General features: G+C 43.4%; 2 protein-coding genes across 2 annotated transcripts in view; both read right to left on the bottom strand.

The window, feature by feature from the left end:
* The window catches only part of PCOLCE2 (procollagen C-endopeptidase enhancer 2), a 32430-nt gene extending 25678 nt beyond the window's left edge, over positions 1–6752 (bottom strand). The window contains exon 1 of the mRNA XM_080409599.1: positions 251–6752. Coding sequence (XP_080265725.1) covers positions 251–342 — 92 coding nt within the window. The 5' untranslated portion in view covers positions 343–6752. The remainder of the gene's footprint in view (positions 1–250) is intronic.
* A 93-nt stretch (positions 6753–6845) lies between these two features.
* The window catches only part of PAQR9 (progestin and adipoQ receptor family member 9), a 33088-nt gene continuing 23370 nt past the window's right edge, over positions 6846–16563 (bottom strand). Inside the window, exon 1 of the mRNA XM_080409601.1 lies at positions 6846–16563. This exon is cut by the window's right edge and continues 23370 nt beyond it. The gene's annotated coding sequence lies outside the window, so the exon portion shown is untranslated.

The raw sequence follows: 16563 nt of genomic DNA, 5'->3' as shown, positions 1-16563 counted from the left end.
CCCGGTCCCTGTCCCTGCCCCGGGACCCGCGGGCAGCCCCGCGACACCCCTGCGCGGAGCCACCGCGCTGCTGTCGGGGACGCGAGGGCGGGCGAGTGCCCGGCGGCGCCTTCGGCCCCGGGGCGGTGCTGCTGCACGGCAGGGGCGGCGCGGCGCGCTGGGCTCTGCGGGGCTGCCCCGGGCCCTCCCCCGGCACAGCGGGCAGCAGGACCCCGCGCTGCTGCGGGGGGGCGCGGAGCGGGCGCGGTACCTGTGCGGCGGGGCCGCGGGGCGCGCCGCCAGAAGCGGCAGCGGCAGCAGCAGCAGCAGCAGCGGCGGCGGCCGCGGGGCGGCGGGCGGCATCTCCGGGCGGCGGCGGCGGCTGGCGCAGGGCTGGGACCGCGGAGCCGCTCCTCCGGCTGCCGCCTGCTCCTCCCGTGTGCGGCGGGGCCGGGGGAGGAGGCAAAGGCTCCCGCGGCCCTCCGCCCCCGGGGCAGGGCAGGGCCGGGCCGGGCCGCCCTCCCTCCGTGGGGCGCGGCGCTGCCGGCTGCCCCTTCCCCCGGGGGCCTTGCCCCGGCGGTGCCCGGTGCCTCCCGGGGCGGGCGGGGGGCGGTGCGGCACCCGGGGCGCGCCCCCGGCAGCGCGCCCTTTGCGCGGGTAGGGGCGGAGGGGCGCGCGGCCCCGGCGCCTGTCCTCAGGTGGCTCAGCGCGGGTGGCTGTCCCGGGCGTCAATGAACTCAGTGTCACCGTTTGTGCAACCCTGCGCGGCTCCGCCGGTGCTTGACAAACAGTCACGCTGCTTTAAAATTTCTTCTTTATTTAAATTCTAAAGTAAACTTAAAAGGCGTCGTTTTGTTTACCAGTCGGTAATCTTGACCCATTTAGTAGCCCTTTCGCTCCGGCCATGAAAGCTACTCTGTGAGGGGCTGCGGCAGAGCGAACAGTAATGAACTCAATACTTGTGTGTCTCTAGGATTCGGGCCAAAGTTGTTTGACTGAGAGAAGAAGTGAAAAATTAAGTCAGTATTCTTACTGAACGCAAGAAAACTTGGCATGTAAAAAAATGTGTTTACCGAAACCACGTTCTTAGTGCTGTTGAATGATGACATGCGGATTATCATGTCAATAAATGATAATTTGTCTTTTGAGGATTGTTTTAAGAACAGCCTGTCCCTCTTTGTGCTCTCAGTGCCACTTCCCATACACAGCTCCTGCAGAAGGTGCTAAGTCTGTAGGCAAGTGTTCAGGCACGGCAAACTGAAGCAAAGACTGGAGGAACTAAACAAATTCTGCTGTGTGCGAGGCAGAATATAAACCTGTGATCTTACTTTTAGCTTATTTATTAAGCACCTAACCTTTATATCCTTGCGAAATACAAAGAAGGTCGGTCTCGCTCCCAGGGCTGCAAAGAAGTGTTGTGGATTAGAGAGGATGCTCTAAGGGTTAAGCAGAAAGAGGATGCTGCAGTGTAGCAGATGTAATACCTGTACTTGCCTTTCCATAGTGCTGGATGAAGAAAGAAGTAAAATAACCTGGATCCTGGATCCATGCTTGCTGAATTTCCACGAGGATGGATCCAGGTTATTCTACTTCTGCATGTGTGTCGGCAGCCAGGCAGGAGGGCCTGGCCTGCAGCCCTGGGGCGGGGGGCAGCCCTGCAGCCCCCGGTGGGGCTGGAGGAAGGGGCGATGGGCACCCAGGCGCGGCGTGTTGAAGGATTGGGGCAGGGAGCCCAGCCCACAAAACAGGGGCTGTGGAAACAAGAGAAGGTCATAACGTGGTCAGAGCAGAGATAATATTTGCAGCTGTGTTTTGAACTGGTTTGAAGTGACAGAAATGGGAAATAAGGCTAAAAAGGAAGACATCTATTGACCATCAGGGTGATGGTTAGCAGCCAAAAGTTTAACCATTACAGCTAGCTATACTGGTTTTAGCCATGAAGGTAATATAATGTTAATAAAAATTGCTGGATGTGGAAGTCAATGTATACGACAGAGAGCTGTGTAGTCCTTGCACAACAGACACTTGTTCCCTGATCTCCTCTCTGTCAACATTTTTGAAGTCTGGAGAAGACCCACTTTTTAAAACAAGGAAGTATTTCAGGCCTTATGTCCACTGAAGAGCTGGCCACCATGCAAAGCCACCAACAAAGGCTGTTAGTTCCCATGGATTACATGTTCAAGGACTCTTTTACATGTGGTCGTCGCAGACTTTCAACCTTTTCCTAAGATAGCTTTAAACTTCTGAACAGCTAATGCGATAACAGGTTTTGCATTGCCACCCAAAGAGTATCTACAGATCTGTGCAGCAAAGGCACCATTTAGGCCTGATGAGAAAATTGAGGCAGAGAAAGCCCCTCACACCCGCACCCAGCATGTGCAGCCAGGCTCCTGCACCTTTGCCTTATCGGGAACAACAGCAGCAGCACTCGTTGGCATTGCCTATCTGGAAGCACACCCTAAATTACAGAGTACAAACAAGGCACTCAATATAAATTGAACTGTATTTACCAAATGCAAATGATGTTGCTAGAGAGAATTCACCCATGAACGAAACCAGAGACATCTGGCTGGTTTCCACTGACAGCTGGAGAAGGGAACAGAAAAATAAAAGACCAGTAAGTAGTTACCCATAACTAAACGTGTTAGCGTTGACATTCATCTTAAGCTAAATTAATATCTGTTAAGAACACAGAAATGGGAGGGACCTTTCTTCTTCACTAAGCCTGGTCCCCTGCTGTAACAGGGAACCAAATGAAATAAACCCTTTCACAAATTGATGATGCTTCATTTTTGAAGTCAGGAAGCTGCTCAGTCAGCATCTGTTAGGGTCCCTGTCTTTGCAGGATAAAACCATGAAATGCTCAGTTAGGAACTGTATGTGGGAAATAGATATAAATTAAGCTATAAAGGTTTTAAGCTCAAAACCAAAAGACGGTGGATTTAGTGTCTCATGCAATCTTAATTATGCCACCTTGTGTATGCATTCTTTGCATAAATGATGCATAGGTTATGTGACAAAAATAGTATAGAGTTGCATAAGCAAAAGGTCTGTATTAATGTGTACAGAAAACTGTCTAACTTTTGACAGTTGACTTTGCAACACAACTTTCTTTTCTAATGTAGTTTCTTTTTGAAGGTAGAACAAAACCTGTTTTCTGTTACCTGTGCCTCTGAGGCATGGCATCTACAGGCTTGGAATGATGAATCATTAGTGGTAAACTATTTAACATTTAGACTACAGAACTAGTGCCATAGTAATTATAAAAAATGCCCGCTGTCCTAGGGTGGCATTGCCTCCTGCAGTGGTCTGGCAGAAGTGCCCAGCCTGAGTGACCCCTCCTTTCCCATCAGCTGCTGGACTAAGCTAGTGCTGCTGGTGTCCCAGGGCTGAGTGCATACCCCTGTCGTTCACTGAGAAGGGTGTTTTGTACGCACAGCTAACGAGAGACTAATTTCCTAATGAGTGTCTGCCAAGTGTGACCTGGTCTGCCTGAAAATTAGACCACTGCTGAAGTGGAAAAGGGAAACCTCTACCTGAAATGTAACCCCGTGTGGCAATCTGTCACTGAGATCTTCTTTGAAAAGACGGTGTAAATGATGGTGCAAATTGAGTGGAGGTGGTCCTGCTTTTCCATGTGTCCCTCCATGCATCCCTGTGACAATTAAAAATGAATTTATTAATTTATATTTATACATTTATATTTTAATTTGTATTTTTATTTATATATTTTATCTATTTTTTAATTTATAAATTTATATTTATTAATGAATTAATAGTAAAATAAGAATGGCCTGCTGATCTGGCTGAAAATGAACTCCTTCCCTAAAAGCTTAGTTTCTTAATCTTTATGCTCCAGCTTTCAGGCTTCTCACCAAAACTTCTTTTCCTCTGTGGAGAGTCATCTGTACAAAATCCATTGTGCCATGACAAAAAGGTGTAAGACCTCTTAGTGCTCTCTCAGTGTTTCTGCACAAGTCCTGTTCAGCAGACACTGTGAAATTATTTGAATTCAAATTCATGTAAATGCTACCAACAGCAGCCCTTCATTTCATTTGAATCATAGAATCATAGAATGGTTCAGGTTGGAAAATACTTTTAAAGGTCATCTAGTCCACCCCCACTGCAATAAGCAGGGACATCTTCAACTAGATCAGGTTGCTCAGAGCCCCATCCAACCTGACCTTGAATGTTTCCAAGGATGGGACAGCCACCACCCCTCAGGGCAACCTGTTCTGGTGTGTCACCAGCCTTGTTTTTAAAAAAATATCTTCCTTATATCTAGTCTGAATCTATACTCTTTTGATTTGAAACCATTACCCCTTGTCCTGTCCCTACAGGCCCTATTAAAAAGCCTGTTCCCGTCTTTCTTGGAAGTCCCCTTTAAGTATTGAAAGGCTGCAGTAAGGTCCCTCTGGAGTCTTCTCCAGGCCAAACAAACCCAGCTCTTTCAGTGCAGTCTGAGGTGCCAAAACCTTGATATTTTCATTTCCAGAAGAACTTTAGTATTTCCTGGAATTGCAAGTTGTCTCTTTTCAGACTAGCACTGGACAACATGCGATAGAGGGGACGTATCCCTATTTTCCTGATAATCCTGACACCTAAAATTATTCTTATAATGTATGCCCAGGTTCCTAGATTTCCAAATTTGCTTTGGTCTGTAAGCCACGGATTTATCCGTGTTATGCCTTTAATTGAATCTGTTACTTTATAGAAATAAAAAACCACACAAGAGTTGTCACTTAAAAACTTGCATAGCCTCCACCCTTCCCGCGGCTGGAATTCCCACTCATCTCATTTTTAATATGTCAAGCTTCACTCTCAGTTCATTTATCAAATGACAATGTCATTTTTGGCTTTATATTAAAAAAATGGCTGTGGTGAGTCATAGACACCCCCCTCCCTTGCTTTCTTTTGATACTGAGATACCAAGTACAAATGCAGTATCAACAGTATTCCCACACCTTCTGAAGGATTTAGGAACTTCTTAGGAACTGAGCTTGCATTCCGTAATTAACGTTTTTTTGTCTCTTTGCTGGCTTTACCTCAGATAATAACATATTGAATACAGTTGCAAAACTTCATAATTCATGTTATCATTTAGCAGAGAGACCAGATGTGATGCATTAATCATAAAAGTGGTACAATTTTTCAATACAGCTTTTCTAAATTACCTTCTGGTCTTTCTGTTTGTCAGTTTGGGCAATTCTATCATCAGTTTCTACTTCCCTCTTCTCTTTGTAGGAATACAAGCTGGTATCCAATTATTCTTTTTTAAAAATGTTTTGCCCCCTGTTGTTCAAAGTCAATTGCTTATTTGCCAGCATAAGAAAATACTAAGGAGAATGGTGCTGATTTATAGTTAGTTGAATTGGTTTTCATCATAATAAAAAAATGATGAATTGGATGACTACTTCTAAATTGCAAATATTCCTGTAACCAAAGAGATCTAATAATTACTAACCAGAGTCTCTGCTATCAAGCAGGATGCTTGAAACATTCATAATGTTGTGAACAAATACTCCATCACAGTACAAGCCTCCTAAAGGATTGTTTCAACATTTCCAACACAGCATCCCAGGGTCCATTAACCAAGAGTGTGCACTTACGATGACCGTATCACACAGCAGGTGGAGAAATTGCTAAAGTACTGATCAGACAAATGGATTCTAAAATATATTTCTAAGCAAGAGCCATCTCCCTAATAGCGCATTTTAAACACGTCAGTCCAAGGAGAATATTCAGTACATAAAAGGAACAGGAACATAAAGCATGGAGTAGAAGACCATAAAATCCAAAAGGCAGAACCCTGAATTGCCTGCAGGTACCTGTGACTCAGGCAGTCTCATGGCCAAATTTTGCAGCAGCAGAGAGAGAGGAGCAAAGCACTTCAGCCCCTGCAGGGCAGCTTCTAACCCCGGTACGGGGCAGGACAGCGTCAGGTGTCAGTAAATGCTATTCTTATCTAGAGAGGTGAAAAAGCAAAGACAGATCAGCTACCCAACCAGTCATTATCCCAGGCTCAATGTAATCTAAATCAGCAAGTGCTCAAGTAGATAATATTATTATGAAATAAAATTCTAAATCATGTTCCTTTTGCTTTGGCAGATGCGGGAGAGAAACTTGAGACCATTAATTATGCTTGTGCTCGGGGAAGGAAATGCAAGAGGGGTTATAAAATTATGTCACTAAAATGGAAAAAAACTGGCTTTCTGTTTCTGGATACAAAATAGAATTACTTTTATGAGGAATACATAAAAACTAACATCCTTGGGTCCATTGTCCTCATATGAAGACAAGACTAGCTCATGTCTGTATATGAATAAATTTCTGGAGACTTAGAGCAAAGTCTGTTTCATAGACTGAGGAATGAAAAGAGCTGATATTTTGAACAATCTACAGCACAATAGCATCCTCTCGCCTCCAAAAGCACCACCACCACCAGAGATTTTTAAGCTCAGCTCTGACCTGAATGAAGAAAGTGAGTGAGAGTCTGGAGTCATGGCTGTGTTACATGACACGCTGGGTGGTGCTAACAAACTGGTGGTGATCACAGCCATCTTCTCCTGAAGCTGGTTGCAAGCAACACCAGAGGCGTAAAGTAAAGCCACATGTGAATCCACTCAAGTTATGACTGTGCAGTGAGAGACTGTGTCAGGTGCTGCACGTGCAGAAGCAGAGAAAGAAGAGTCGGAGAAGGCATCAAGCGTGCTCCAAAAAAGTCTCTTTCAGGCTTAGAGTGGGGCTTTTGGGAAGAATGCTGTCAAAAGGAAAACTGGAACGATGAGCAAAGAAGCTCCCGATTTTTTTGCGTGTGCTTTAATTCTCTTGTGTTCAAGGAAGAGAAATTTTTATATCATATACAAATAAGTAGGTTTGTATTAAGGCACCCAGCTTCAGTGTCTTTTTTTTTTTTTCTATCTTCTGAATGCTGCAGTTGAAAAATAAAGATCTTTTTTAAAGAACATCAGATGTGTTATGCTGTCATACTGCTATTGCGCAGGTGATACCTGGGACCTGAGTCTCATGGTGCAGTTTCACATATTATAATTAGTTTGCTGTTACTGGCAACACAGATTGGAAATCAGAACTAAGCCCCATGAGAAACTATTTCATGCCAATGTTCTCATTGCTTTTCCTGAATTTCCCTTGACTACTCTTAGGTATAAGGCTATACATAAAGAGGAGTACAGTTTGATCTTATTTATTTACTGCAAATGTTCTTAGGAAGAAAAGCATTGTGAATGTCCTTAGGAAGAAAAGTTTTAGTTCAGCCAACTAAAATACTGTTTTCCTACTTTTACTGATAAGAAAATTCACTGCCTGCTTCCAAAATACCATAAACTGTATGGGAAGGGGACAATGAAGAACGATCTCTTTACAAAATGTGCACATGATACGGTAGCCTGCGCAACAAGGGATGGGAGAATACAAGGAAATTGCCATCAGACGTAATCATTCCTGCACTTGTTTTCTTGACTTGAATAGGAGGCCCTAACTTAACTGAGCAGCTCGACAGCTACATCTGAATGACAAAATGTGGAAGCCTACATCTGAGGGACCTCCTTCCTCAAAGATGAAAATCCAGAACAGGGAAAATACCCTGTCTTTGACAGGCAGATTAAGTCGAGAGAGCTGAAGTGTTTGGGAGGGAACATCTTGATGCAGCCATTCTCTGCCAGGTACAACCTCATATTGATGATGCACTGGATTCCTCCTGTTGTTTATGCTGTGCTCTCCGTTGTCCTTATTCAGTCTTTGGAGCACAGAGTCCTTGGCAAGAAGGAGGGTATTGCACCAGTGATGTGGGTTAGGGCTGTTCCTGTGCAACAATAAATTGCACCAGGGCTGGGCAGTTCTGACTAGGGGAATTACAGGCCTCTTCCCATCGGAGTACAGGAGTCGTGGAATGCAAACTTGGGGCCAGATTATTTCACTGGTGACTGGAACTCAACTATCTGCCATGTGCATTACAATGGTACGTTTACTTTTTCTAAATGCTGAATTACTGCCCTGGGAGATGCACACATGCATTCCGAGCCAGAATTTGGGCTTTAGCCTATTATTATGTTTTTTAAACACATCTGGGATCTATTATGTTGCTGGGTAATGATTTTCACAGAATCATCATTACTTAATATGTAAAGAAATGTCATTGCCAGTATCAGTCTCAGCATGGTATTGCAGAGCAACACATCTGAACACTAGACAAGTGCTTCTTGCTATGGGCAAAATAACTGTAGGTCATTAAAATGCTAAAGTATCATGGCCAAAAGTTGTAAAAAGTGGTTGGGACCTATATGGAAATTTGAGGAGCCAAGTCTAGAGACTTCCCAAAAGTAGCAGTTTTGTTTACAAAATGTATTCAAAAGTAACCTAAGCACTGGAAGAGCATTAGAGAAACAGCATTATAGACTGAAATCATACTTGGTATAAATATGAAAACATACTTGGTATAAAAATGCTTCAGTGTTTTTAGTGTTCTATGGAAACAATTGCATGAAACTTCTATACAGTTTTAACTCAGCAACCGTCCTTTAGGACTTTAGGACTCCAAAGCGCAGGGCCACAATCACGCAGCAGTTTATCCTTTTTGTATTCCAGGAGTTACTTGTTTTAATCTTTTCAAGAGCCTCAGACTATTTTGGTTTTAACAGTCTCTGAGGAAATTTCCCATATCCACCAACAAAAATAAAGGCCAGACTGAGTCAGTAATATTAGTTTCAGTGCTCCTAAACTAGACTGAACATCAGTTTGGAGGTGGACAGTTGAGCACAGGCAACTATCAGACAAAAAGTCTTTTATGTTTAAATGCTTCAGCTCACTTATTGAAAGGGTACTTGGAGAGGAGAAAAGTCATTCCAGATTCTAAGCCGGGTCTTTGGGCTCATTCTTGAGATTACAGTCAAGTTTCTTTTTAATCCTTGCAGGAAAGGAACCGAGAATGCCTGCCTCTGCCACAGAACATCTTCTGGAAGATGTGTAGCAGCTTTGAATAAGGAATCAGAGAATTTGCAGTGATGGGTATTTATTTAAATTTCTATTGTTACCTGCTCTGCAGTTGGAGAGCTGTACTGCTGTAACTCCTTCCACTTCAAAAAATTTATGCCTGGCTTTCAGTGTGTATGAAAGACTAATCAGGCTCTTGTGCTCCTGTTTTATGTATGCCATCATTCTTTTAGAGGTGCAGTACTTTGCCTGAGGTATGCTGAGCCAGCATTCCCTTATATTTCCAGATGTACTGCAGTGCACTGATAATTATTCTGCAGAATGTCAAATAGTAAGGAATTCTTTGCTGTAAATAGGTACAGATGCAGATATGTGATGCTAGGTATATAGATTCTTGAAAGGGAATGAGAGGAACAGTTTTATACAGAATCTGAGTTATAAGTGCAACCCATAGATCGTGATTATTATACTGTCTATCCAGCACATCTCTGTATTAAATTTTCCAGCTAAGTTTTCAAAGTTCTTGTTCTTAGGCTCTTAAATTCTGCTGACACCTCTCCCTGCCTTGACACCACCCTAAATACACCTAAAATGTTTGCTGGCCTGTCTCTTGGTTATCACCCTCTCACGGCTACAGCTTTTACCCAGGTGAAAGTGTGCTTCTATGGATTCCTCAATAATTTTCTGGTATTATTAACCCCAGAGTCTCTTCTTAAGTACCATTACTCAATTGTCTGCTTTAAATGTAGGTGAAATTCAAATACATCTAATTAAACTAAGTGGATTCTATGTGCAGTGTTATCTTCCGAAGCACTACTATGTCTCTGACCTGCCCTGGATTGTTAATGTATGAATTTATAGCTGTAATATCACTTCTGTATTTTCTGTAATGCCACAAAAGACCCTAGGATACATTCTCAGCCAAGCTATAATGCAAGACTTATACCCAAGAGGTTATTGCTGTAAAAAAATAAGCAGAGGTCTGATCCAAACACAAGGTTTTTTGGACAGGACTTTTGCTCATACTGCATCCTCGTTGTGTTCAAAGCTTATTTGGACAATTTGACTGCATTTCAGAATTCTTAAGATGCTTCTATTAATTTGAGACTCAGGGGTTAAATTTGCCATTCAAATTTGAATAGTTTAGTAGTCCATTTCAACTCCTAATCCCAATTTGTCTGTTTTGGTTTAGTTTGGTGTTGGAACTACCCTCAGAATATTAATCTGTTAAACCATGGGCCATATTAAAGACACACACATCCCTAGAAGGGATGAAGTCAGTCTAAATACCATCAACATGTGAATGTCAGCTCAATAGTTATTGGGAGCACGGGTGTACAAAACACAACTGAAAACAGAAAACCTGTATTGTTTGTTAAAAATGAGTTGATGAGTTTTGTGGGAAAAAACACCCCAAACAACAATAATCAAAACACAGACAGACAAAAGCAATCAGCAAACCCAAACACTTGATTATGGGATAAAGCAGTCTCTTTTTTGGACTTTTTATATCTAGCTTTCAAGTCCAGAAAAGAGAGTTGTAGAACTGTCAAACCCAACAGATCTTAGCCATGTGTCCCAGGTTGGGCTGGCTGTCAGATAACAGCTTACTGAACTGTTGCAAGGGAAGAGTTACTGTTAAAAATAATTCCTATGAAGCTCTCAGTATCTGTGGGAATAGGTGGAAGCAGCTATTATGATCACCACCTAAACCAGCAAGAGGGCATTGGAGTAACTTTGCTTTTGCATATTTCTTCAGTGGATCGATTGAATGTTTTGCAATTGATGGAAGTGAAGTTTTTCCAGGCTGTGAATTCCCCAGTTGCCCTGTCTTTCACAGGAGCCCTTCACTCTATGACAACAGGTACAATTCACAGTTTTTAAAGCAGAAAGCAAGGATTACCTGCCTGAACTCTGATTAGACTAAGATAGAAGGCATAGGGTTTGTGGAGCCCATGCTGGTAAGCAGGATATTACTTGGAAAGACTTTCTAAGTTAGTTTGGGCTAATAATTGACTGAATACTCGGACAGGGAAGAAAATCTCAATACTCATGAGTCAAATGTTTTTTTCTTATTTCTTCAAATGATTTTTTCTTATTTCTAAATGAAATTAAGTCCCCAAACTCAGTTTCACTTGGTACAAACTATTCCATTTAATGCTAAAGATGTATTTTTATGTAAGTGCTTGTTGTAAATGCTTGTCAAAATAATGACACAGATTGATGTGTAAATCCCAGAGAGAAAGAAAAGGACATATTAATGTTCCCAAAGAAGTCAGTGCATGCCTCACAAAATCTAAGTCTTATTCCTACTTGTGTTTGAGAGGAACTTTCCTCTCCTCTCCTCTCCACCCTGCGCCACTCCCAATTCAGGTTAGGTTTCTGCCTCACAGCGGTGACCTGACCACCAGCCCCTTTGACTGGAACAGTCCCACTTTGTAAAATATACTTAAATATTCATGGAGCCAGCTGGTGAGAGAAAAAACAATGCTCTAGTTTGGTGGTTGGGTAACCCTCCTGGGGAGGGTGGAGGTGTTAGTCCCAGTCCCAGCGAATGTGTAATTATTTATACAAAGTAGAACAGTGTCAATAGGAGAAGTGACAAGTCCTGTCCCCAAAAAAATTTCCCTGCAGGAATGAAAAAGGCTAAAGAAACAATAATGCATTCGCCAGAAATCTGCCAGGTATAGTTAACAACAGTTTAAACAAACTCTTAAAATAATTTACAGATTATTCCTGAAATAGCTAAGCTTTTGGATGAACAGAAGTTCTTCCACATCTCTGAGACAGGCCTTGTTCCTTATATTAAGTGAACAGACCTTTCATCCTCCAAAGCAAAACAGCTCTTAAAATAGAAATCATTCGGAACATATTTTAAGATCTTAAGCATCTCATAACATCGTACTTCTATCCTTGCTCCTATTGGCATCAATGGAAGGCAAAACAGTATTTATATGTCCCACAAGCAGATCTGTCTCTTGGAGAATGCTGCTCTATAATGGTTTGTGTCTGACAGGAATTAAGAAGGTCTTGAGACCTGCCTGCCAGTTGAATAGTCACAGCTGTATGGAGCCCTGGCAGTAACGTTTTTGCAGCGTGATTGCCAAAGACATCGAGCAAGACGAGGTTCTTAGGCACAGATGAGTTTTCATTGCACCAACTAAAAAGACAGACAATGTTTCAGGCAACAAATCCTTATTCAGTGCTGAGATGGAAGGAGCAAGCTTTAAGCTACATGCAGACTGGGGAGAACTGCTCTCAAGTTATCACCATGTGTGAACTGGACAATGTGACACACCTTTCTAATGTTTGCTTACAGTTCATACGCGTTAGCATTAGAGTACCCACAGAAAGTATAGATAGTTCCAGTGCGTTGCTGTGATTTTTTTCCACGTACAGATTTTGCTACAGTCTGAAGCTTAGGAAGACATTTTGCAGGTAGACACTTACCTGTTGCTGACACAAAACCGGTATCCTGCTGATGACTGACTTGTGTGTAATGTGGCCCCTGCGTCAACATTCTCCTGATGGCTGATCTACAACAGCAAGTAGATATATGATGGGATAAAAGAGCAGGAAAAGAATGAAATCTGGACCAAAAGATGAATATGTGAAACAACACTTAGTAGGAGGTTGTTATACTGATAAGGTTTGCACCTCAAGAAGGTAGGTCCCTGTGACACCTCTTGCACCACTGCGTGCGTGGAACCTGGTCCTGAATAACTGCTGGGAAGGCCTGGGGTTCCTAGCAGTGGGACTCTCCTGAAGTCAGGCACCAGGTCCACCAGCCTGGCTTTTGTGGGAGTAGTGCTGCAGCTGCTAGCAGGTAGGTGAGAAGGGAACACAGGCATTGCTTCTCAGTTTGGGCCCAGGAAATATCTCGTGCAGAGGTTTCAGAGGAGCAGTAGCAAGCCAGGATGGGAAGGATGCTGACAGCTCCTTGCCGCTCGCAGCAAACAGGAGCGCTGTGTCCAGAGCTGGTGGAACCGCCACCTCCGAGTGCCGCAGCCCAAAGCCCAGGGACTTTGTTGCTGGCACCTTGTTCATCACCCTGCCTTTCATCTCCCTCAGATCTCTGCTGGCTTCCAGTTGGGCTGTGGGGTGCCTTGTGCTGGTTCTGCACAGCTGGGTACTGGGTGCAGGCAGTGGAGGCCTTACAGCATGGGTGCCATCTCCGGTGCCCCTCTCCCCGCTGCACGAGTGGATCATTGCCAAAAGCATTCGGAGGCCTGTGGTGAGTGACGTTTGGCTGCGTGGTAAATTCACCCTGGGCAAAGAAAGGCACTGTTACTGCAGTGGGCTGTTCAAGCGTGACTGAAGCTACTTAAGGCATCAAAGAAAGGAACTTGAAGTAGGAGCTTTTCTCAGAGCTTACAAGCCATGGGTTTCACCTTATATATCTGACCTACAGACCCCTGTGCCTAGCCTGACAAAAAAATGACATCAGGAATTAGAAATTCACCACCTCTGACTTTAAGAAGGGAGTAGAAAACAACTGAGAGGTTTAAAGCTTTAGTCACCAAAACCAGAGCTGTCTGAAAATTGTTTTTAAAGCTCAGCTGTAAACAGTGTAATAATTCATATTACAGTAACCATAGAGTCACATCCCTTTTGTTAGTCATATGTTTTGCCAATAAAACGACTTCCATAAAACCAAAAAAAAAATCATAGTGTGGAAGGTCTTGCAGGGGACTGTATTATTAAAGCACAGTATTGTCTGACATCTGGAAAGAAATTCTTGACTGCAGAACAATACATAACCTTTAACCTTCAAAAATACATCTTAAGATAAAAGATTTTCAAAGAAAATTTTGACGGAAAGCTGCTGTAAAAGCAGAGAAGTCTCTGTCTTGAAACTTGGGAGATGGAAGGGACACGGCAGATTTCTGCATCTATATGTCTTATGCAAAAACTATGAAAGAACAAGCAGCTGTCAGCAAGATGTAAGAATCCACCAAGTGATATTGTGATGAATACTTAAAAGTTAAGGAGTTAAATATTACATAGGCTCTGGCAGATGGAAGGAGAATGCCTGAGCAGCAATAACTGCATTGAGCCTGGTACATGTAGCTGGTGTAACAGGTGAGCAAGTGAAAATTGGTGCAGAATCTGTATTAAGATTTAGACAAAAGGAGATAATGTGGTGGAAATATATCAACCAGGAAAAACAGCTTGGAGAGTATAGCAATGTGTCTATCCAGATTCTGAGCTAAAGTTGGACAAAACTTAAGGTTATTAAGTTAAAACGTGTTAATACTTCTAAAGCCATAGCAAGGAAATGCAAAATTACCGAATCTGCTAGCATCTTTCCTGTGTGGGGCAGGTCAGCATCTCAGGCCCTTTTCTTTAGGAAGAAATCTCAAATTCTGTCAGAGAGAGACTGCAGCAATTGCAGTGGTCATAAAACTAGATGCTAACACATTTTTGCAGCACCACATTCCTATTGAAATTCAGTGTGAAACTGGCACACAACTCTAACCGGTGTTTTTTGAATACGCTCCAATGCCTCTCCACTACCTTACTAAATTCCTTGAGGCAGGGGCACACAACCCGGTGTTACAGGGAAGAAATGGGAGGTACAACTGTACACATATATTCTGAATATAGTATATTTTACTTCTGCAGTTTGGAATGTGGGAAAAATTAATTGCAGATCTTACAGTATGTACAGAAACGCTGTGAACAAGTGCTGCAGATGCATGTATTTTTGGAGGAAGCAGCATTTCCGTGTTCCTCCCATCGCTCTGCTGTGTGCACCGTAGCACCTTCCACAAAAGCCAGCCCAGCCTGGGTGTTGGGCTAAGGGGATGAGGGCAGCTGGCCTTGGGAAATCAGTGCAGGGAGCCACTGCCCAGCTGAGGTTAAGTCATCCTTCAGTGCTCGCAGGAAACAAACTCCTCTCCTGGCCCAGGTCTCTGATGTGCAGGGGGTGCAGGTGTAGAACCCTCTGCAGTTCTGTGTGTTTGGATTGTAGCTGCTTGTCTTTGGGTTTCTGGTCTGGGGTTTCAACCATGGCTTCCTAACTCTGTCCCACTCTGCTCCTGACTGTGGCCAGTGGCTATGGGATGCTGGTCATATTAACCTGTCTCGTTCTTTCAGCTTGCGGTCCTGGTGGTAAAGGATCTAAGGCTGGGATGGTGGGGCTGCACAGCAGAAAGCATGAGGCTGGGATCCTTTGGGAGCTGTGGCTGTGCGGCTGCAGGATATAGGGGGATGAAGATACGGTGTGCAGCTCGGAGAGCCATGAAGCCTGGTACCTCTGCATCAGTATTTCTTTCTTCCCATAAGTGGTGTCACACGAATTCTGTGTAGGCTTAAGATAACTTTTCAGATGAGCATTGGTGAGAAGACTGCACTGTAATGCCAGCTGGACCAGAGAATTAGTCTGCAGTGTTACCCGCAGTAGTCAAGGCTGAGCTACAGTTTAAAACTATTTTATTTTGTTAGCAGCTAGTCCCAAAGCAACTTTGAGCACTTCTGAGACTTGTTCTCTGCATGGAAGTCATTTAAGGTAATGTGGGAAATTTTAAGAAAATTCTTTGACTTAAGGGATAATGAGGGGAAAGTTGTATTTCCCTTTTACATTCCTATTTATTTGGTTATGTTCCCATCATAAAATAAAACATGTTTGAATGCATAATTATAAATGAGGTCTGAAATTTGAGCCTTAGCATCAACATACCCGGCAGATGGTTGTCCTGCCTGCCTGTAAAGGGCCTTATGAAAACCCCCAAGTTCATTGCATGCTGTGGTAGTTTTTGTAAGAGAAATTGTAAATATTTCGCTGAAACTCACTTTGCTCAATCATCTAGAAGAGTGTTTTAGGTGAGAAAACTCCCCAACATGTGAAACCTTTCCGTTCTTACCACGTCGCTAGAAGGAGTCACTGTTCACTGCATTAAGTCACTGTTCACTGCGTTAGCTATAATCTAATAAGACTCTTCCTGTGGCAGATCCAGGGCTGGAATATCTGGACAGATTGTGGTGGTGGTTCTGTTATTAGCAGCCTGTTATGTTTGACATTGAGCATAAAAGACGGGGCTTGTACTGCAGAACATTCGTCACACTCTTAGTTGAGAGTAAAACCCTGCAGTTGTTACCAGAAAATATGGCCAAGCCTCTGGGTTCTCGTTGACCAGACTTGCAAGTCAGTCAGTCACGCTGAGATATGCAAAATCTGTTGACAAAGAAATGATGACTGATACCCTAAGAACAAAATCTGATGAGACAAACAATAAATCTTGTTTTTACTGAAGCGAATTCTTCAGAGTCGAGTTTCGCTCTCTCGGTTGTGTGTAGACTTAGTTTATATAGTGTGTCTGAAACGTCCAGAAAAAGATAGACTGTGTGAGGAAATAAGTGCGTGTAGTTTCCAATGGTACATCAGAATAAATTGATCATGAAGTAACTACTGGATTTAGTGGTACGTACAGGCACGATTGCGTGTTGCCGCATTTTGACCATACCTCCGGTAGGATGTACAGTTATTGACTCTTCTTTAGTGCTAATGCAACCCATGGGTGTAGGACAGGAAAAGGAGACTATGGAAAGGCCACAGGTAGGTAAGCAGTCAGTTGTATGTCCTGTCCATGTGACAGCAGTACACGTAGCTACACAATGTTAACAAGACTCAGG

Source organism: Falco punctatus (assembly GCF_963210335.1).
Source record: "Falco punctatus genome assembly, chromosome: 13".
Lineage (NCBI taxonomy): Eukaryota > Metazoa > Chordata > Aves > Falconiformes > Falconidae > Falco > Falco punctatus.
The sequence above is the reverse complement of the archived record's forward strand: the minus strand, read 5'-3'. Positions and strand labels throughout refer to the sequence as shown.